This window comes from Sciurus carolinensis, chromosome 4 (genome assembly GCF_902686445.1).
Source record: "Sciurus carolinensis chromosome 4, mSciCar1.2, whole genome shotgun sequence".
NCBI lineage: Eukaryota > Metazoa > Chordata > Mammalia > Rodentia > Sciuridae > Sciurus > Sciurus carolinensis.
The window spans coordinates 72143379-72166090 of NC_062216.1; the positions used below are offsets into that span (position 1 = coordinate 72143379).

At 39.5% G+C, this 22712-nt stretch overlaps 1 protein-coding gene, 1 long non-coding RNA gene and 2 other non-coding genes across 6 annotated transcripts in view; 3 read left to right on the forward strand and 1 right to left on the reverse strand.

Moving 5' to 3' along the window:
- The window catches only part of Ncapd2 (non-SMC condensin I complex subunit D2), a 27056-nt gene continuing 4344 nt past the window's right edge, over window positions 1-22712 (forward strand). The window contains exons 1-22 of one of the 3 annotated variants that reach the window (XM_047550752.1): window positions 1-850; window positions 1559-1707; window positions 4795-4870; window positions 5106-5164; window positions 5640-5821; window positions 6099-6241; window positions 11368-11495; window positions 11567-11690; window positions 11863-12010; window positions 13555-13752; window positions 14575-14709; window positions 14807-14894; window positions 14994-15174; window positions 16913-17037; window positions 17529-17765; window positions 18069-18243; window positions 18541-18625; window positions 20318-20451; window positions 20863-20995; window positions 21089-21173; window positions 21251-21418; window positions 21620-21792. In XM_047550752.1, coding sequence (XP_047406708.1) covers window positions 1581-1707; window positions 4795-4870; window positions 5106-5164; window positions 5640-5821; window positions 6099-6241; window positions 11368-11495; window positions 11567-11690; window positions 11863-12010; window positions 13555-13752; window positions 14575-14709; window positions 14807-14894; window positions 14994-15174; window positions 16913-17037; window positions 17529-17765; window positions 18069-18243; window positions 18541-18625; window positions 20318-20451; window positions 20863-20995; window positions 21089-21173; window positions 21251-21418; window positions 21620-21792 — 2904 coding nt within the window. In that variant the 5' untranslated portion in view covers window positions 1-850; window positions 1559-1580. The remainder of the gene's footprint in view (window positions 851-1558; window positions 1708-4794; window positions 4871-5105; window positions 5165-5639; window positions 5822-6098; window positions 6242-11367; window positions 11496-11566; window positions 11691-11862; window positions 12011-13554; window positions 13753-14574; window positions 14710-14806; window positions 14895-14993; window positions 15175-16912; window positions 17038-17528; window positions 17766-18068; window positions 18244-18540; window positions 18626-20317; window positions 20452-20862; window positions 20996-21088; window positions 21174-21250; window positions 21419-21619; window positions 21793-22712) is intronic. The other 2 variants (XM_047550750.1, XM_047550751.1) reach the window with 2 other exon arrangements.
- On the forward strand, window positions 1758-1862 carry LOC124984084 (U6 spliceosomal RNA). Its single transcript, XR_007108552.1, has one exon. It is a non-coding gene; the product is annotated as a U6 spliceosomal RNA (small nuclear RNA).
- LOC124984158 (small nucleolar RNA U85) lies at window positions 5239-5562 on the forward strand. Its single transcript, XR_007108615.1, has one exon. It is a non-coding gene; the product is annotated as a small nucleolar RNA U85 (small nucleolar RNA).
- Window positions 18697-22712, reverse strand: part of LOC124983459 (uncharacterized) — a 10767-nt gene continuing 6751 nt past the window's right edge. Inside the window, exons 3-4 of the long non-coding RNA XR_007108441.1 lie at window positions 21313-21384; window positions 18697-20567 (exon numbers count right to left, since the gene is read on the reverse strand). This is a non-coding gene — a long non-coding RNA (uncharacterized LOC124983459). The remainder of the gene's footprint in view (window positions 20568-21312; window positions 21385-22712) is intronic.

Genomic DNA, 22712 nt, shown 5'->3' on the forward strand with positions numbered 1-22712 from the left:
ATTTTGGAGCGCCGGAGTTAAGGGAGGTGACTGTTCGCTCTTAAAGCCTCCGAATATTGAAATTCCAAGAAAATTCACGCATTCCCGTGTCTTTGAGCGTCCTTCAACTGTGAAGGAGATGAAGGATCAGAACCTGGAATCTAGAGCTTTGGGGAATTAATAGACCAAGCTCTTTTCTTCGTGCGTCATAAAAGTCTTGGGTTGTAGCAGTTTTTACTACCCTCTTTTTACAGAAAGGAACTTGCTGGACGTAACACTAGCGGAGGAGATGGCAGAACTTGGATTAGAACCCAAGGCTTCTAACTCGCAACCTGGACTTGTCTCCCATCCAGGGGGTGAATGAGTGGGTCACTATTCCAAAGGCAGTACCACTGTCCAGCAGGAACGCGACATCTCTGTCAGGCGCTCCTAGGGCCTCCTCCCAAAAACCAGGGCGAAGGGGTCCCTGTGCATCCGGAGGAAGCCTCACGCGCGCGGGACGTGGAGGCTGGGAGGGAGTCGTGCCCTCTGTGGATAGTGCAGACACGCACTCCAGGTCCTGCTCTGTGATTGGCCAGCCGCTCCAGCAAGCGACGCGATTGGCCCCTTTACAGCCGTTGGTATTTGAACTTGTTCTTGGTGACTTTGCCCGCGCGCCGCGGGGCTCACAGGCGGGTCTTTGTCTCAGCCTGCCGAGGATTGGCCCGGTTCTCCGCCAACTTGAAAACTGCCTCTCTGATTGGTGCGTTTTGTGTACTCCTGTTTTCATCCTGCCATTTCTGCTCTGCTACCCGAATCCGAGGAACCGTGGATAAGGTTTACAGGTGAGGCGTGGATTGAGGAACCCCGAGTTTGCGGCTGAGAAAGTCAGGTACGGTCTGACGCAGTCTTTGGCAGTATGCAATAGGCAGGGAGGTGTAGTAGGTATATCCTTGGGGAGCTATGTGCTAGAAACTGTGACAGATCCCGTCTATACAGTGTGTAGTTTGTGCAAATCGCATAACCTTAATTTCCCGATCTGTACAGTAAATTTTATTATTATGCCCTTTGTGGGATTGCTATTAGAGAGCAAAATCGGATATGATATATTCAGAAAGTCTAACAAAATCTGACACAACGTATAAATAAAAATGTTAATGCGGATCCTCACATTCTGAAACCAAGTAACCCATGCTAGGTCACTGTTCTGGTCTCTGGTGGGACATTCTCTTATACCTAAAGAACTATGCACTTTAAAGTGAAAATAGTAATGCTCATTTTATGCATCGATATGCCACTTAACAGTTCCTTAAATACTTTTGTAGTCTTTGGTTATTTGCTCCTCAGAGCAACTTTTGTGATGTAATCAAATTAGTAACCTTTGGTTTGCCGATGAGACCCAGGGGGTTAAGTTACATGACCAAGTGGTAGAGTCATGACAAGAATTGGATTCTAGTTCAGGGTTGATTTCACATCTTCTAAGATAATGTTATCAACTGGTTGTAAACAAGATTTTTGTTGGAGCTGGGGAAATAATTGAAACAGATGCAAAGATAGGTCTTAGATTTACACCCTGACATTTTTGCTGTTTGATTTCTAGCCTTGTGAACTAGTGGAAGAATATGTCTCCCCAACTGTATGAGTTCCATCTGCCCTTATCCCCAGAGGAGTTGTTGAAAAGTGGAGGTGTGAATCACTATGTTGTGCAAGAGGTACTGCCTATCAGACATTTGCCATCCCAGCTTAGAGGTAAGACTTCATAGCGGTCATTGTACCCAGTACTTCATAACAACCATCCCATGCTTACTTAGGCAGCATGTATACTAAATTTGAAATGATAGAGAAGCCTGGCATGCCCCTTGCATAAGGATAATATGCAAATTCATGAAGCATTCCTTATTTCAAAACAAAAACCATTCCACATGTGATTACGCTGTTCTGAGCTATATCCCCAGCCCCTTTTATTTTTTATTTGGAGCTAGGGTCTCACTTAGTTGCTTAGAGCCTACTAAGTTGCTGAGGCTGGCTTTGAACTTGCAGTTCTCCTGCCTCAGCCTCCTAAGTCATTGCGATTATAGGAGTGTTCCACAGTGCCAAACTATAGTAAACTACTTTTTTTTTTTTTTTTTTTATAAAAGTAGGGATATGCTCTAAAATAACAAAATACAGTATAGTAAACACATAAACCAGTAGCATAGTCATTTATTATCAAGTATTATATACTATATATAATTGTATTTGCTGTACTTTTACATGTACTATACACATGCAATACAATAGGTTTGTTCACACTAGTTTAACCACAGACATTTGAGTAATTCCTTGGGCAACATATTACAGTGACTATCACACCACTAGGGGTTAGGAATTTTTCAGCTCTGTTGCAATCTTACAGGTCCACCATCACACATATATGTTGCCTGTCTTTGAAACAAGGTTATGCTGATTGTATGTATAGTGCAATTGTCTACAAAAGCCTTCAAATAACCAAGAATAACTTGTTTTTTACCAAGAAGACTCCATAATGTCTCTGTACCTCTTGAAATTGTTTTATACCAGGTTGCTTTGGAGAGGTATATTGAATAAAGACTTTGGAACCAGGCTGCCCAGATTTAAAGCCTGTCTCTATAAAGCTGACCTTGGGCAAGTTACTTAATTTTTTCTGTGTCTCTGTTTCCTCATCTATAAAGATAGGAATAATAATCTATCTCCTTTATTATCTGCTACAACAGAAAGTGTAGGTTAAAGCAGCAGCTTCATAATATGACAACCATGAAGCAAACACCAAGAGGAGATAGGCTGGAATCATTATGAATTACCTAGGGATCTTGAAATACATATTTTCAGATTCAGTAGCTCTGGGTGGGCCTTTTTATCCTGTATTTCTAGTAAGCTCCCACGTCATGATGCTAATCCTACGAATTAAAGATTGCATTTTGAGGAAGAAGACTCTAGCATAACCTATACCATTTCCCACCTGACCTTTTTCCCAGCTTACTCCACTCCAACTATATTGGCATTTTCCAAATTTCAGGGCCTTAGTTTTTCTGCCTGCTTGGAATGCCCTTCCTAAGAATCTACATAACTCATCTCCTTATTTCCTTAAGATCTCTGCTCAGATGTCACCTATCAGCAAGCCTTCTGTGATCACTTATGGAAATTGTCTGTCCTTACTCTGGCATACCCCATCTCATTTTATTTTTCTCCCTGGTCCTTATAACCATTTGACATACTCCACATTTATTTATTGAGATTCTGGAGAGAAAGAACTGTTGTTATTTTGCCTAGTTATTTATTGTTATATCCTCAAGTTCTTAACAGTGCCTGGCACATAGTATCTGATCAGTAAATACTTGCTTGGTGAAGTAAATTATTTGATCTTTGGTGTTTATAATAGTAGGAATGTTTAGATTCTAAACACCAAAATCATAATACCCATGAAATTGTTCTAAAATGGATCTCAGCTGGGTGTGATGGTATATACCTATAGTGCCAGCTACCTGGGAGACTGAGGTGGGAGGAATACTTGAGCCTCCCATAGGTTTCATGAGTTTGAGACCAGCTTGGGCAACATAATGATACCTCTTCTCAAAAAAAAAAAAAGATTCTTGGCTAGTGATAGAGTACTTGCCTAGTATATGTAAGGCCCTGAGTTCAATTGTCAGCCCTACAAAAAATCATGTTAAAGTAATTCTTAAAAAGAAGATATATGTGTATGTGTGTGTATGTGCACACATAAACACACATATGTTATATGCACTGTAATAACTCAAGAATAACTTGCTATAGTGTACAGCTATATATACCCACATAATATAGACAGAATAGTCTATTTATGGACACTATTGATGTTAACCACCCATCAGTCAATGTCCACACTCAACTTTGTTCCTTGTTGATTGACTGATTATTTGTTCAGATTTAGCGAGGCTCCTAGATAGTAATCTTGATCAGTTTTACCAATGTAGGTAATTCTGTTTCCCTTACTAGTCATTAGAAGAACAAGCACATGATCCAATTTTGGCTAAGTCTTTTGGGAAGCTTCTGATAAAGTTTTTAAAAGAAGAAAAAGCATAAGCTAGAAAAAAAATTTTATTCTGCTTCTGGACATCAAATCAGGGAGAGGTGTTAAATAAAGATATAGATTTGTATGTACATAGACAATCACATTGCATCTAACCATGAGATTAGAGTGTAGATGATGAAGAGAAGCAATTTTGTCATTGAACATCATTGAGTATACTTACACATACCAAGATAGCTGCTACATCACAAGGTGATATAATCTTATGGGACTACTGTCATATATGCAGTCCATGGTTGACTGAAACATCATTATTTGGTACATGTCAATGCTTATTAAATTGCAAAGGGAGCCATAACTTTACAGAGAAGAAATGTGGCATGTGCCTACCAAGTGATCAAAGTTATATCACCAGTAATAAAATATTGCCACCACATACTTTTTATTTTTGCGGTGCTGTGGACTGACCTTAGCACCTTGTACATTCTAGACAAGCATCTGACCACTGAGCCACTTACCCAGCCTACCATCATGTATCTTTTGATACAATGGGTGAGAAGGACCCAGACCTTCCTTACTATGGTAGACTTGCCAAAAATGTATAACTTAAGTATAATCATGAGGAAACATTAAGCAAACCCAAAATGAGTGACATTTTACAAAATAACTAGGTGACACTTTTTTTAAAATGGCAAGATCATGAAAGAGAAAAATTGGGGAAGACTGAGACATGTCAACTAAAGGCATTTTGAATAGAATTTACCAAAGAGGCCTCTCCCCTCCAAATTGATCAATGTCTTTCATCTTTATAGTGTTTCAGTCTGCTTTTCGAGCTCAAGGGCCGCTTGCTATGTTGGAGCACTTTGATACTATCTACAGCATTTTACAGTAAGTAAAATTCCTAACTGATACTTTGCATGTTAGTTCTGAAATTCCAGGTTGTAGGTTCACTGATAAATGGTTGTGGATGCTGATATCTCTACTAATAAGCGTCTCTACCCAGCTCATCACCATATTTATTATAGTTGAGCAATTTCACGTGTTTTTTCAAGCATTAGATTCCTTAGGTTAAAATGGGCTCTGCAAGTTCCTGTCTCACCCCCACACTTTCTTTCCTTCATAGTCACTTTCGAAGTATAGATCCTGGCCTCAAGGAAGATACTCTGGAATTCCTGATAAAAGGTGTTTATGGGTCAGGGGGTAGGGGATGGAAGGTGTTTGTTGTTTGTGTGTTTATTGTTTCCTACATTTTCTCAGCCACATGATGATATCAAGGCTGTTGTGATTCAGTTGGTTTGGCTAAGTCCAGGAATCTTTGACCTATTAAGGTCTGTAATCTTGGTGGGTGGTACAGAATTATGTGCACTCATTGTAAGGGCAGACCAACAAGAACATTCTCCTACTTTTGAACCACCTCTCTTTAATAGGGGTGATTCTTCCAGTTGCCAGGGAGAAATTGTGGTAACTGGAGTGAGAGTAGGAACAGGGTGTTTGAAATATCAGAGTCAGGGGTTTCAAAGGACTTAGCTATGTTTTGACCACTGAGAGATGAAACACAGATCTTTGGTAATCTGATGGCTGCAAGTTCTGGGTAGTTTGAAGTTAGGGTAGATGAAGAAAGTAAATGAAACCAACTCCCATCTTCTATCTCTTACAGTGGTAAACCATCACTCCCAGGAGCTTCCAGCCATCCTGGATGATGCAGCTTTGAGTGTATCGGATAGAAGTGCCCATCTAAATGTGCTCAAAATGAACTGCTATGCTTTGATACGCCTTTTGGAATCCTTTGAGACCATGGCCAGCCAGACAAGTCTTATGGACCTGGATCCATGTGGGAAGGTAATTTGGAGTCTCTGTCTCACTTAATATGGGAGATGAGGAACTTGATGAGAAAGAAGGGAATCCAATGATTCTGCAAATGCTTTCTGTCCTCATTTAGGGTTTAAGAAGTGCCATAACATCTTTTTTCCTGATAAGTAGTTCTTCTACACTTTGCTTCTATATTACCTTCCACCTTGTCTCGATACTAGACAGTTTAGGTACACAAACTGGCAGATCTTATCTTGACCCTCTTTGTTTCCTTATGTTTTCTTAAATGTATACATGATCCTTTTAGGGTAAGAAAGGCCGAACCAAAGCAGCTCATGGCTTTGACTGGGAAGAAGAAAGGCAACCAGTTCTTCAGCTTTTAACACAGCTACTCCAATTGGACATTCGTCACCTATGGAACCACTCAGTAATTGAAGAGGAATTTGTCAGGTGGGTAGTTTTTGGCTATAGATAATACTGAGCTGTGAGTAATAAGGATTCTACTGTTAGATATTCCTTTTAATTATTTGTTTACTTGTTTTTTTACTTTTTTATTATCTTTTTTTTATTTTTATTTTTTTAGTTGTTGATGGACCTTTATTTTATTCATTCATTTATATGTGGTGCTGAAAATCGAACCCAGTGCCTCACACGTTAGGCATGCGCTCTACCACTGATCCTCAACCCCAGCCTTGTCTTTTTTTTGACAGTGATAAATATTTTTTTTAAAAAAATTCATATATGTATATAGAGTAATAATATCTGTCTCAATCTATCATCCTTCCCATCCCCACCTGCCCCACCTCTCCCATCACAATCCAAAGCTCCTTCATCTTCCTTACTCACCCCTCACTGTGGATCAGCATCTGCTTATCAGAGAAAACATAAGGCCTTTGGTTTTTTGGGATTGGCTTGCTTCACTTAGCATGATATTCTCCAGTTCCATCCATTTACCTACAAATGCCATAATTTCATTCCTAAGGCTGAGTAATATTCCATTGTGTATATGGGCCACATTTTCTTTATCCATTCATCTGTTGAAGGGCATCTAGGTTGGTTCCATAGTTTTGCTATTGTAAATTGAGCTGCTTTATCCATTGATGTGGCTGTATCACTGTAGTTTGCTCATTTTAAGTCTTTTGAGGAATCTGATAGTTGGGTCAAATGGTGGTTCCATTCCAGGTTTTCTTAGGAATCTTCATACTGCTGTCCAAAGTGGTAGCACCAATCTGCAGTTCCACCAGCAATGCCTAAGTATACCTTTTTCCCCACATCGTTTGGCAACGATTACATTATTGCTTATATTCTTGATAATTGCCATTCTGACTAGAGTGAGATAAAATCTTAGAACAGTTTTGATTTGCATTTCTCTAATTGCAAGAGATGATAAACATTTTTTCATATGTGTGTCAATCGATTATATTTTTTCTTCTGTGACGTGTCTGTTCAGTTCCTTAGCCCATTTTTTTATTTGGTTGTTTGGTTTTTTGGTGTTAAGTTTTTTGAGTTCTTTATATATTTTGGAGATTAGTGCTCTAACTGAGGTGTGTATGATAAAGATTTTTTCCCATTCTGTAGGCTCTCTCTTCAAATTATTGATTATTTCTTTTGCTGAGAAGCTTTTTAGTTTGAATCCGTCCCATTTATTGATTCTTAATTTTACTTCTTACAGTTTAGGAGTCTTGTTAAGGAAGTCAGGTCCTAAGCCAACATGATGAAGATTTGGGCTTACTTTTTCTTTTATTAGGCTCAGGATCCCGATTTTAGTGCCTAACTCTTTGATCCACTTTGAGTTGATTTTTGTGCAGGGTGGGAGAGGTTTAATTTCATTTTGTTACATGTGGATTTCCAGTTTTCCTAGCACCATTTGTTGAATAAGCTGTCTTTTCTTTAATATATATTTTTGGCACCTTTGTCTAGTATGAGATAGCCATATTTATGTGGGTTTGTCTCTGTGTCTTTTATTTTGTACCATTGATCTACATGTCTATTTTGGTGCCAATACCATACTCTATAGTATAGTTTAAGGTCTGGTATTGTGATGCCTTCTGCTTCACTCTTCTTGCTTAAGGATCGCCTTGCCTATTCTAGGTCTCTTATTTTTCCAAATGAATTTCATGATTGATTTTTCTATTTGTATGAAGAATGTTATTGGGATTTTAATAGGAATTGCATTGAATCTGTATAACACTTTTGGTAGTATGGTCATTTTGACAATATTAATTCTTCCTATCCAAGAGCATGGGAGATTTTTACATCTTCTAATGTCTTCAATTTCTTTCTTTAGTGGTCTGTAGTTTTCATTGTAGAGGTCTTTCACCTCTTTGGTTAGATTGATTCCCAATTATTTTATTTTTGTTGAGTCTTTTGTGAATGGGGTAGTTTTCCTAATTTCTCTTGCAGTGGGTTCATTGCTTATGTATAGAAATGCATTTGAGGGACTGGGGATATAGCTCAGCTGGTAGAGTGCTTGCCTTGCATAGCACAAGGCCCTGGGTTCTAATCCCCAGCACCAAAAAAAAAAAAAAGAAATGCATTTGATTCATGGGTATTGATTTTATATCCCACTACTTTGCTGAATTAATTTATCAGAAGTTTTCTGATGGAATTTTTTGGATCTTCTAAATATAGAATCGTGTTGTCAACAAATATTGATAGTTGGAGTTCTTCTTTTCCTATTCGTATCCCTTTAATTTCTTTCATCTGTCTGATTGTTCTGGCTAGGGTTTCAAGGATGATGTTGAATAGAAATGGTGAAAGAGAGCATTCCTGTCTTGTTCCAGTTTTTAGGGGGAATACTTTCAATTTTTCTCCATTTAGAATGATGTTGGCCATGGGCTTAGCATAGATAGCTTTTACAGTGTTGAGGTATGTTCCTACTATCCCTATTTTTTCTAGTTTTTGAACATAAAGAGTTGTTGTATTTTGTCAAATGCTTTTTCTGCATCTATTGAGATAATAATATGATTCTTGTTTTTAAGTCTATTGATGTGTTGTATTACATTTATTGATTTCCGTATGTTGAACTAATCTTGAATTCCAGGGATGAACCCCACTTTTTTAAAAAAACCCTATCTTTTTAATATGTTTTTGTATGCAATTTGCCAGGATTTTATTGAGAATTTTTACATTTATGTTCATGAGGACTATTGGTCTGAAGTTTTCTTTCCTTGATGTATCTTTATCTGGTTTTGGTATAAGGGTGATACTAGCCTCATAGAATGAGTTTGAAAGGGTTCCCTCCTTTTCTATTTCATGGAATAATTTGAGGAGTATTGGTGTTAATTCTTCTTTGAAGGTCTTGTAAAACTCAGCTGAGAATCCATCTGGTCCTGGGCTTTTCTTGGTTGGTAGGCTTTTGATGGTGTCTTCTATTTTATTACTTGAAATTGATCTGTTTAAATTGCATATGTCCTCCTGCATCGGTTTGGGTAGATCATATGTCTCTAGAAATTTGTCAATAGATACTCCTTTTAAAGACTTTATTTCATACCTCCATCTATCTGTAATACATAAATACATAATAATAATACGGAGTTCTTAAAAATGAGATAATAAATTTTAGAAATGATGTGAATTTCCTTAATGCCCACTGCCAGCATTATTATAGTATACAAAAATATTTAGTTTACATATTAAACTTTTGGAAACAAAAGTTTTTGCCTTTTAGAATTATTATAGACTAGAAGACATTTTTTTTTTTTTTTTTTTTTTTTTTTTTTCAATGCTGGGGATTGAATCCAGGGCCTTGTGCTGGATCAACTGAGTTATATCCCCAACCCTAGAAGACAATTTTTAAAATAATTAACACATATAGTATGTTTTACTGTTTAATACTATGGAGCAAAATAGAGGTAGGGGGTGGGAAGTTGACAGAAAGTAGTTGTGATTTTTAAATCAGCTGTTCAAACAAGACCTCTTTGCTGGGCATGGTGGTGTATGCCTGTAATCCCAGTAGGTTGGGACACTGAGGCAAAAGGATCATGAGTTCAAAGCCAGCCTCAGCAACTTAGCAAGGCCTTAAGCAACTTAGCAAGAACCTGTCTCAAAAATAAAAATAAAACAAGGACTGGGAATGTGGCTCAGTGGTTAAGAGCCCCTGGGTTCAATCTCCAGTACAAAAAATAGACCTCTTTGAGGTGATGACATTTGAACAAAGAGCCAGAAGAGGTGAATGAGAGCTGTGAGAATATCTGGAGGAATAGCAAGGGCAAGGAAAAGAAACAGCAAGTACTGAGACCCTAAGGAGAGAATGCATTTAGCATGTGTGAGTAAAGCAATAAGGCCTGAGGGGGTGAAAGAGGTAATCAGTGACACAGTGAGAAGCCAAACTACAGATCCTTATAGGCTATCATGATGACTTTGAACTTTCTCAGAGTGATATGGTGCCACTCACAAGCAGGGCAGTAAGGTGATCTGACTCACGTTTTTTCAGAGTCATCCTGGTTGTTGGATTGAAACACACCATGAAGGAATAGGGGAAGTAAGAGATACGTTATGAGGCCATTCCAGTTACTCAAGCAAGATCATGGAATTGCACTGGAGATGGGCAGAAGTAGTTGGATTCTGTACTTTTTTACTTTTTTTTAGATGTTGATAGACCTTTATTTTATTCATTTATATGCGGTGCTAAGAATCGAACCCAGTGCCTCACACATGCTAGGCAAGTCCTCTACCAGTGAGCCACAACCCCAGCCCTGTACTTTTTTTCTTAAGGTAGAGCTTATAGGATTTGCTTACAGATTGGGCATGAGGTATGAGGGGAAGGGTACAGTCAAGGATAATTCTCCCAGGGTCTTTGCCTGAGCATATGGGAGAATAGGGTTGTCAGTTAACTGAGGTATGAAAAAAGGCTGTGGGTACTTGTTTTGTGGGGAGGGATCAAAAGTTCTGTTTGTATTTTACAAAGTTTAAGATGCTTATTAGACATGTTAGAAAAGTTGTCAGATTCAGCTATTGAATGTACAAATCTGGAGTTCAAAACAGAGGTCTGGGATAAAGGTATATGTTTGGAAAGATGATGGTATTTAAATCCTTGAAACTAAGTGAGATCACTAAATCAATAAGTAACCTAAAAGAGCAGAAATCCAAGGACTCCTAGGGCACTTTCGGTGCTTAAGGATATAGTCTAGCTCACCCTTACCATTAAGAGAGTAAAATGAAGAGGAATCAAAGAAATAGAAAAAGGTGTCTCAGTTGGTGTTCCAGAAGCCAAATGAAGCATATGTTTCAGGGAAAAAGTAAGTGATCAACCATATCAAATGCAGTTGAAAGGTCTGTTTTGATAAAAACTGAATTGGCCATTACATTTAGCAATGAGAAGTCATTGGTGACTTTGTCCTATCTCTGATGTGTATATCTTTGTTGGCATGGTAGCTGGTTGAAAGTCACTAATCTCAGAAGAAAGAGTACCTATTTGGGGTCAAAAGAGCAAAGCAAGTTGGTATGGAAGGTGATATAATAAAAAAAAATTAAAAAACAGAAGACCTTAATTTTGGGGGTAATCCAGATAAAATGAACGAGGCAGGACCCTCAATATGATTGACTCCAGACAGCTGATCTCCATCTCTTCTCAGTTTGGTTACTGGCTGTTGTTACCGCCTTCTGGAGAATCCCACCATTAGTCACCAGAAGAACCGTCCCACCCGGGAAGCCATAACACACCTGCTTGGGGTGGCCTTGACACGTTATAACCATATGCTCAGTAAGTTGTCCTCCATTTTGCCCTAACTTTGTCATTTTACCCATAAAATTCTTAAAATTAGTATTCCACAGGTGCCACTGTGAAGATCATCCAAATGCTGCAACATTTTGAACACCTGGCACCTGTACTGGTGGCAGCTGTGAGTCTGTGGGCAACTGATTATGGAATGAAGAGCATAGTGGGAGAAATTGTAAGGTGATTCTTCTTAAAGTTTCTAATTATTGTTTTTTGCAGGGACGGGATAAAGAAAGGGGAAATATATTCTCTGTACAATAGAAGATTCTTTCAGGTCTTAGATACTAGTCTTCTCTCACTGGGAACTACGTAATTGAGCAATCTTACCCTGGCTGTTTTTTTCTTTGTATAGAGAGATTGGACAGAAGTGTCCCCAGGAACTAAGTCGGGACCCTTTAGGGGCAAAGGGCTTTGCAGCCTTCCTGACAGAACTTGCAGAACGAGTCCCAGCTATCCTGATGTCCAGCATGTGCATTTTGCTAGATCATCTGGATGGAGAGGTATGTGGTCCACTGGGGATCTTTGAGATTTTTCTGGTGTTTTAAGTCTATTGTTAAAAGACAGTTTCTCCTCCTCCCCCTCCTCCCTTTTCTCTCCTCTTCCTTGTCTTCTTCTTTTTCTTTTCTTTAAATGTAGTTCTGAGGATCAAACCCAAGACTTTGCACATGCTCAGCATACACCCTATGTCTGAGCTACACCTTTCTTGACTGGTGTGGTCCACAGCTTAAGTCTAGTGAGAATGACTTAGCTTTAATTCTGAGACCCATCCATTCCTCAGAATGAAGGCACTTCTTACCTTCTGACTTGATTTGCTTAATCCAAAAAAATGAACTTTCTCAAATGGACCCATAATTCTTTCATTTCTCTCTCATCCGTGGATGCTAACCTGGCTGCTTCCCAAACTGATGTTGGGCATACCTAGGTGAATGTCAAGGTCAAAGATAGTCCACTCATCATCAAATTTACTTTAACTTCTTGTAAAAGACTGTTCTGGCCATATGTAGTGTTGTATACCTATAATCCCAGCTACTTGGGAGGCGGAGGCAGGAGGATTGCAAATTTGAGGGCAGCCTAGGCAATTTAGTTGAGACCCTGTCTCAAAATAAAAAATAAAAAAGGACTGGAGATGTAGTTCAGTGGTAGAGTGCCGCTGGGTTTAATCCCCAGTACTGGAGTGTGAGAGAGGGGAGGACTCTATCCTGTGGCTCATGGTCTGGCAAAAATCCCAAACCCTATTTTTACCAGATGCTATAATAGACTTGCTTGGCACCCTAGGATTGATTTCTGCCTTCCTGGGTCTTACTTTCTGTCAGTAAAATGTGAGATGGAATGTGGGGAGGAAAGAGGATGTTTATTTGTTAAGAATTAAAGGCTTTGAGACCTCAGATGAAAAACAGTAACAAATGCTTTTGTGTAGGTGGGTGCATATGATTTCATATTTAACTACAGATTGAGCATCCCTAATCCAAAATCTGAATTACTCCAAAATTCAAAACTTTTAGAGTATCGACATGACACAACAAGTGGGAAGTTCCACACCATGAAACAAAGTTTCATGTACAGTTATTTAAAATATTATATAAGATTATCTTCAATGTGTGTGTTTAAGGTATATCTGAAACATAAATGAATTTCATGTTTAGACTTGGGTTCCATCCCCAAGTTCCATCATTATGTATATACAGATAGTCCAAAATGAGAAAAAATCCAAAACACTTCTATCCAAAGCATTTCAGATAAAGCTTGTACCACTGTGCTTCCCTGAGTGAGCCTTACAGGACAAAACTGGTTTTGGCTCTTGTTTTTGTATTTCTACATTCTCCTATGAGCAAACAAGTCCCCTCTGAGGTTCAGCTTTTTCCCATAACTTTGGGAGTGAACACCTAGGCAGGTGACCAGAAAAGTCATAGCTAAGCACAAACAAGCTTAACCTTGACTAAAGTCCTTGCTCCCCCTTTGTGCCTGAATGGGCACACAAGTTTAGAGAGAGGGAAGTTAATATGGAAGTACAGAGGGCCATACCAACTTTATTTCTCCATCTTAGAATTACATGATGCGTAATGCTGTGCTAGCAGCCATGGCAGAGATGGTACTGCAGGTTCTGAATGGTGATCAACTGGAAGAAGCAGGCCGAGAAACCAGAGATCAGTTTTTGGATACCTTGCAGGCCCATGGCTATGATGTCAACTCTTTTGTTCGGAGCCGTGTTTTACAGCTCTTCACTCGAATTGTTCAACAGAAGGTAAGCAATCTTCTATGTGATAAAGACATACAGTATTCCTCTATAGATGGCCAAAGTAAAGAGGAATGTTTGCCTTAAAGAAGAGTCTAGAATTTGGATTTTTATTACCAATAATAAAATTATTTCTCTAGTAAGGACAAGGATGTATGACTCTAGTTAAGACTGTAATGTGTCATGTATATAGATATAGATATATATAGATATATATCTATCTCTCTCTCTCTCTCTCTCTCTCTCTCTATATATATATATATATATATATAAATACAATGGAATATTACTCAGCCATAAAGAATGATAAATTAAGGCATTTGCAGGCAAATGGATGAAATTGGAGAATATCATGCTAATTGAGATAAGCCAATCTCAAAAAACCAAAGGACAAATGATCTCGCTGATAAGCGGATGATGACACATAATGGGGGGTGGCAGGGGTTAGGGTTAGGGTTAGGGAGGGGGGCAAGAATGGAGGAAGGAAGAACTGTATAGAGGGAAAATAGGGGTGGGAAGGGTGCAGGGGAAGGGAAAAAAATAACAGAATGAATCAAACAATATTACCCTATGTAAATTTATGATTACACAAATGGTATGCCTTTACTCCATGTACAAACAGAGAAACAACATGTATCCCATTTGTTTACAATAAAAAAAAGACTGTAATGTGTCTTACTCACTACAGAGAATACTGTTTACATATTTTATATCCCATAGAAATTTTCTTTACAATGAGTGGATAGCTTGGTTTAGAGTATACTTTAAGATCATCTTGAACAGAATTGATGAGTGGGATGTGAACTGATTCTTCTCTTCCTGCCCACCTAGGCTCTTCCTCTGACACGTTTCCAGGCAGTGGTGGCCTTAGCAGTGGGACGTCTGGCAGACAAGTCAGTGCTAGTATGTAAAAATGCCATCCAGCTCCTGGCCAGCTTTTTAGCCAATAATCCCTTTTCCTGCAAGGTAAGTAGACTTGGGCCATTCAAAAAAGAAAGAATGAAATGGAAACAGTAACAAAATTATGTCACTTAGTGACCCCATACTCCCTCTACCTTGATAGCTTAGTGATACTGACCTTGCTGAACCGCTACAGAAGGAGACCCAGAAACTACAAGAGATGAGAGCCCAGAGACAAACTGCCACTGCTTGTGAGTAATTACTGTGTGGAGAAGAGTCCTCACCCCAGACAGCCTTCTTCCTATGGTCAGAAACTCCAATGAAAGAGACTAACTGAGATTCTCATTCAGCTGCAGCAGTAGACCCAGAGGAAGAATGGGAAGCCATGCTGCCAGAATTGAAGTCCACGCTTCAGCAGCTTCTAAAGCTTCCCCAGGAAGAAGAGGAGATTCATGAGCAAATTGCTCATACAGAGACCACAGAAGAGGTGAAAGGACGCATCTATCAACTACTTGCCAAAGCTAGTTACAAGTATGTGAAAGAATGAGATCTCTAATGATCTGTTTGGGTATAGAATTAATCTTTGAGACAATTACACAATTTCTCTTTAAAATGAACTATATTCTGAGTTATGCTGCTGCCAGATGATGGTAGGTGTTTGCACTGTAGGAATGGTCCATAGTCCATAATTAAGCATGCTTTTCTACTTTTATATTAATGTTTTTTGAAACTACTAAAACAAAATATGAACAGAATTATATAATTAAACAAGTCCTCATCAATTTGAAGAATACCTATAAGTACAATTTTAGTTGTATAATCTTGTATAAGTTGCTTAACTCAGTTTTGTTATCTCTAAAATAAGAAATTGAGTAGCTCATATGATTTCTAATGACTTTCTAATTCTAAATTCTGCAAACTAAGAAATATCAAACTTACTTAATATTACTTTAGTAATAAACCTGAATCTCCATCTTAGAGAAAAGATTTCTCCCAGTGTTTTTGTGACTCTAGAACTTCAAAGCAGCTTAGCAATAAAAGCCATTATAACTGCCAACATGTACTCTTAAACTTCAGCTGCACATTGCTTATTTCTTTCTTTTTTTTTTTTTTTTTAAAGATTTTTTTGTTGTAGATGGACGTAATACCTTTATTTATTTGTTTGTTAGTTCATTTATTTATTTATTGGGTGCAGAGAATCGAACCCAGTGCCTCATGCCTGCCAGGCAAGCACTCTACCACTGAGCTACAACCCCAGCCCCATAGTTCTTTCTTAATTAGGCTGTTCAAAAAAAAAAAACTAAAAAGGGTGGCTAGTTTGACCTCTAACTTCTCTGTGTCTTTTTATTTTACTAAAGCATAAATAAAGTCTGTAGTTTTATGACTGCTTCTTTTTCCTCTAAGCATTCTAGTATTTTCTCCAATCAATCAGAGGTTTCTTCTCATGTTACTGTTGTCACCCCCAACCCCTTCAGAAATCCTCAGCAGTAGATGCTGGGTCAAATTCCTAATTGAGGTTTTAGCCTAACAACCAGCAATTTTTCCTCTCTGCTTTTTGTATATTCTGCTTTAAATTTGTGTGATTTTTTATGGTCTCTACCCATGATTTTTTAAGTAGCTGATACCAGATTGTTTACCCATTTTACAAATATAGAAATAGAGGTCAGGTTAGCTAACTTTTGATCATCGCACACAGCTAGTAAATAACAAAGTTGAGTCTAACTCTTCAGAGTACAAATCCAGAGTTGTTTTGCTTCCAGTTACAAATTTAAGCATATATTAGAACAAACTTTTTGTTTGTTTGTTTTTGTTTTTTGGTGAATTGAACTCAAGGGTGCTTACCCACTGAGCCACATCCCCAGTTCATTTAATTTTTATCTTTTTTACAGCCAAGTTGCTGAGGCTAATTTTGAATCTGTGATCCTCCTGCCTCAGCCTCCTGAGCAGCTGGGATTTCGGGCGTGTGCCACTACTGCAAGCTAGAAAAAAATATTTTAAATGACTTTTTTTTTAATCCCTAGTAGGCACAAATTAAGTTACCTTTTTTTTTTTTTTTTTTTTTAAAGCAGAAATCTACTTTTTAAAAAAATTAGGCAAGGGCTAGGAATGCTGTTCAGTGACAGAGCATGTGCCTAACATGAGATGTGTTCCTTTTGTTTGGGGTATGAGGCCCAGGAGTTTGATGGAATCATGAGGTAGGCTCCCTTACTAAAGGCTGTAGCAATACTCTTCTGGGTGCTGAACTGGTGATGGGTTTGTGTTCTTTCAGGCAGGCCATCATTCTTGCTCGAGAAGCTACAGGCCACTTCCAGGAGTCTGAACTCTTCAGTCATATAGACCCAGAGGAATCAGAAGAGACCAGGTTTCTAAATGTCTTAGGAGTTATCTTCAAAGGTAATCCTTTTTCTTCTTCAGTCAATGAACATTCTAACTAGTCTATATTGAGCATTTACTTTATGTCAGACACTGTCCTGGCTAACAGAAACTGGTGCTCAAAAGAGGCCAGAGGGGAGTTGGCAATACTTCTGCTCTGGAATGGGAACAACCTTGTTACAGGGTGACTATCCAGGAATCTTTTTTTGAGAAATGAACAAAAATGTCTTAGAATAGGTTTTTGTTTGTTTTCTTTTTAATTTTCTTTTTAGTTGTAGATGGACATGATACCTTTATTTATTTATTTTTATGTGGTGCTGAGGATTAAACCCAGTGCCTCACATGTGCTAAGCAAGAATTCTACCACTGAGCTACAATTCCAGCACTACAATAGGTTTTAATCTCATACCTTAATGTTACAGGGGGAAAAAAAATAATGCAGGGATGTTGATAGCTGTTGGATTCCCCCATATTCCCTTAAACAAAAACTATACTGTACTTCTAACTCCTAGGCCCAGTATCTTCCACAAAGAACAATTCTCAGGGATCTGATAAGAATGTGGTTCTAGAACAGACTAACTACAAAGACGCTCCCAGTGTATCAGAGCCTGTGAGATCCGAGGGGAATGATGAACTGGTGAAGCAGGAGATGCTGGTGCAGTATCTACAGGATGCATATAGCTTTTCTAGGAAGATTACAGAGGCCATTGGCATCATCAGCAAGATGATGTATGAAAACACAACTACAGGTAGGCCAGGGTCTCATTCAGAAAGAACTGTTTCTTAGAGTTGGAAAACTTGTCCCATCCATATTTTATTGATCTCTCCTTGCTTCTTTAAAGGGCAAGTGATCTTTACATTTGTTTTGTACAGCTCATATATCTTAATGTGTATAGTATTCTGTGATAAAAGCATTATAGGAGGAGTTGACAGTCTCCAGGAAAATGAGGAAAGTCTCCACTTGGGTGTTACTATGTTAAGAAGGGATCTTTCTTTAGATACTGGGGGAGTTTTGCCAAGTAGATGGGTGACATTTGTATCTGTTCTCTCAGTGGTGCAGGAGGTGATAGAATTCTTTGTGATGGTATTCCAATTTGGGGTACCCCAGGCCCTGTTTGGGGTACGCCGCATGCTACCTCTCATCTGGTCTAAGGAGCCTGGTGTCCGGGAAGCTGTGCTTAATGCCTACCGCCAACTCTACCTCAACCCCAAAGGGGATTCTGCCAGGTACGTGGCCTTCTTTTGTCTTTCTGAGGTTATCTTCTCACAGGATTTTTCTAGTCTGCTAAAGAAAGGGGCATCCTTCCAGAGGAGTTTCAAATTGATAGGCAGGTTTTTCTGTTTGTTTGTTTTTTGTTTTTTATAGATTTAGTAGATTTATAATAGAGTTCAGGTGGGGCTAGATTTTCAGTGAAGCCTATCCTAAACAATTATTTGACAATGTGGTGGGGAAACCCTAGTAACCTATTTTCCAAGTTCAACTTACCAGTCTTTCAATGACATCAATCTCTGCTATACCCACAGAGCCAAGGCCCAGGCTTTGATTCAGAATCTCTCTTTGTTGCTAGTGGATGCTTCTGTTGGGACCATTCAGTGTCTTGAGGAAATTGTAAGTCTTCTCACTTGTTCTCTTTTTATTCATTCGACAAATATTAGCAAATACATATTCAGCAGTTTACTTGACCCATAAAGAAATGTAAGACTATTTACTTTCACATTTCCAACTGTAAAAGAAACAATCTGGTTGATAGTCAAAAACACAAAAGTTTTTTTTTTAAGTTGTTAATGAACCTTTATTTTATTTATATGCAGTGCTGAGAATCAAACCCAGTGCCCCACACATGCTAGGCAAGTGCTCTATCTACCACTGAGCTACAACCCCAGCCCCAAAACAAAACACTTTTAGAATAATGCAGCAAGTCGATAATTGTTAGGTTAGGTGGCACTAGTAATGATTAAAATAGCAATAATAATAAAATAACAACATTTAAATGATATTTCATCCTCAACAACTCTGTGAGGTAGTTTTCTCTGCCTTTTACAGTGAGAAATCTGTGAGTCTCAGTAGGAGGTTAAGGAACTTGGCTAGTTACAGCTAGTTAGTGACTGGCCCTGAGAACTCCAGGAAACATGCTTAACTATTGTGATGTTCTGAGAAGTATGGAGTGGGAACGAGAGCTGTCTGTGGTAGAATGGCCAAGGGAAGCTATGAAAAGGTATTAAGAGTTATTTCTTGAAAGATAAACAGAATTTAGAGACTGGAAGAAGAACACATCAGAAACCCAAGGAGACAACCTGTGTTGTAAATGAGGAATATTGTGTTCTGGCTCAAGACTGTTATCTAGAACAGATATGAAGTTGGGATTATAGTTTGGAACTAAATTGTGAAGGTCCCTGAATATCTTTCAAAGTCTAGAGCTTCAACTGTGTTAGTCAGGGACAAGCATTTTAATGAGGCAAACCTCCTTAGAAACATTTGCATTGTGGGAATGGCAGAGGTGGTGTTGACCTCCAACTTCCACTGGGAGGAGCACTGCTGCCTGCTATATTTTTCTCTTCCCTGGGTAAAAGGAGTTATCCTGGTGGTGGTAAGGGGCCTGAAATTGCCCGGGCTGGTTAGTGGTCAAGAGCCTGTGCAGTAGGTAGAGGAGTGCCAATTCAAAGTGGTAAACAATAGGACTATGGTGGGAGGAGACAGATGTTTGGTGAGATTGACCCAGCATCCACATACAAGGTGGTTGGAGTAGGGGTTAGAGACAGTACAGGAAGGTTACTAGAGGCTACTATAGGTGTGCAGTGACAAGGGGTGAGACTCTGACCTGGAGGAATAGCTACAGAATTGAACTTGCCAGAAGACAAATATTAAAGGAAAGATAGGTAGGACTAATTCATAAAAAATTAGGTGACTGAAATTTTAAGTATATATAATTAAGAGAGTTGGTACTATTAGCCAAATGAAAAGGCAGGAAAGAATGATGGCTTTCATTTTAGACAGTGTGAGTTTGTGGTAATAGTTTAAAAAACCTAGAAATCTCTAGAATGTAGTCAGAACTACAGATCCACATGGAACTTGAAAAGATCAGTGCTGATGAATCACTTTACCAAGTGTAGTTTTGAAGGCATGGGAGTAGAAAAGTAGAAAATGGATACAGAAGCACCTATTTTACATTTTGAGTGTCCTTTTTTCCTTTTCCATTCCAAAGTATTAGTTTTACTTGCTTCAGATTCTCAATCTTGTCTTCAGAGAAGTGGACCAAAGAGATTTGTTTTTTGGCCTGATCCCTCTTTCTTTTCTCCTCAGCTCTGTGAGTTTGTGCAGAAGGATGAGTTCAAACCAGCAGTGACCCAAGTGCTGTGGGAGCGGGCCACTGAGAAGGTCCCCTGTTCTCCTCTGGAGCGCTGTTCCTCTGTCATGCTTCTTGGGATGATGGCACGGTGAGGCTCAGATCAGTAAGCAGTAGAGTGGGAGAGAAAATGAAGGTTCTGAGAAGGTGACTTGTTCTTTAGTAGGAGCAGTCAGACCCCGCTGAGCTCTGCTGGGAGTTGGCTACCTAAATGAAGAGTATCTAAGCCCTCTTGCCTAGTAGAAATAGATTCACTAGAGCCAGAAGGATCCAAGGAGCCAGCCCTGTGTCAGCCTCATGTTGGGTGCTGGTGCCTACCTATTGGCATTGTCCCTCAGAGTCTGGTCCATAATTGCCTTTAACTCTTTTTTTTTTGGGGGGGGGGGGGGGGGGGGGAGCTGGGGATCGAACCCAGGGCCTTGTACTTACAAGGCAAGCACTCTACAGACTGAGCTATCTCCCCAGCCCCCTGCCTTTAACTCTTATGACTTCTTTCCCCTAGAGGAAAACCAGAAATTGTTGGAAGCAACTTAGACACACTGGTGAGCATAGGGCTGGATGAGAAGTTCCCACAGGACTATAGGCTGGCCCAACAGGTGTGCCATGCCATTGCAAACATATCCGATAGGAGAAAGGTATGTGGAGTGGTTATGCCAAACTAAGGAGAGTGGATATCCTTTTATACACCCTCTACACACATTTGCACTCTCTTTTCCTTGTTTCCATAGCCTTGTCTGGGCAAACGTCACCCTCCCTTCCGGCTGCCTCAGGACCATAGGTTGTTTGAGCAACTTCAGGAGGTAGTTACTAAAGGTGAGATTTTCAGAAGGGCTTTGGACAGAACTGAGACCTTTGTCTGCAGAGAACAACTTGTCCCTTCTCTGATTTAGGCTTTGCCCACCCAGACCCACTCTGGATTCCATTCAAAGAGGTAGCAGTGACCCTCACTTACCAACTGGCAGAGGGCCCTGAGGTGATCTGTGCCCAGATGTTGCAGGGCTGTGCAAAGCAGGCCCTAGAGAAGCTGGAGGAAAAGAGCACCAGTCAGGAGGACCCCAGTAAGTGGGCAGAGGTTAGCTGGGCCTTGGGGTGGACAGCCAGCTTCTGCTGTTTGCCCTGCAGGGCCAGAAGCTACTGCTACCAGCCCTTTCTACAGCCTCTCAGCCCACACTGTCTCATTTTTGTCCAAGTTGAAGTTGGAACAGTAAGTTTGATGGAATTTGACCATGTCTTTCTCCCGCCTTTCCTTTCTCCTCCAGAGGAGACTGTCCCAATGCTCCCCACTTTTCTGTTGATGAACCTGCTGTCACTGGCTGGGGATGTGGCCCTGCAGCAGTTGGTGCATTTGGAACAGGCAGTGAGTGGAGAGCTCTGTAGGCGCCGAGTTCTTCGGGAAGAACAGGAACACAAATCCAAGGACCCCAAGGAGAAGGTGAACAGAGCATTTGGACAATGGGTTCATGTCCCTAGAATTTCCCAGAGTTGTTTCATGACCTTGGGTCAAAACATTTCCTTGTGGGGATCTCTGCTTCTCTATTAAATGAAGATTCTCTGCCTCTTTGTTGCAACTACCCTGGGAAAGATTAGTGTAAACAAAGATTGAACAGTCTGTCCTTGCTCACCAGGAAGAAGAGTATTAGGTAAATACCAACTACAGAGCTGGGCAACTCAACATTAAAAAAAGGCTTTACCTGAGGCAGTGTTTGTTAGAACATCATGAACCCAGCCCCCTTCCCATCAGCTTTCACTACTGGCCCCACACATCGAGGGACCTCATATCCTCTCCACTAAAGGCAGCTCTCTTATAAACAAATAAGACCCAGGTGGGAGAGGTGGGGGGGGGAGGGAAAAAATAACAGAACGAATCAAACAACATTACCCTATGTAAATTTATGATTACACAAATGGTATGCCTTTACGCCGTGTACAAACAGAAACATGTATCCTATTTGTTTACAATAAAAAAAAAAAAAATAAGACCACCTTGCAACAGTGGGTAAAGTCTGACCTTCTCTATGACCTTGAACCATTGTTTGGCATGATCCACTTGTTTACCATATACAGTAAACTACATCTTCTATGAGAATGAATTTTTTAAAAAGTGTAGAAATCTACATTGGCAGCTTAAAAACAAATACAGAGAACCTAGTTTTTTCCTTATTTAAGACTTCTTTCTTGGGTTGGGGCTATAGCTCAGTGGTAGAGCTCTCGCCTCGCATGTGTAAGACTGGGTTTGATCCTTGGCACCACATAAAAAGTAAATAAAGTTTTGTTTTTTTTTTAATTCTTTCTCAGCATGCCTATAATCTCAGTGGCTCAGGAGGCTGAGGCAGGAGGATCGCAAGTTCAAAG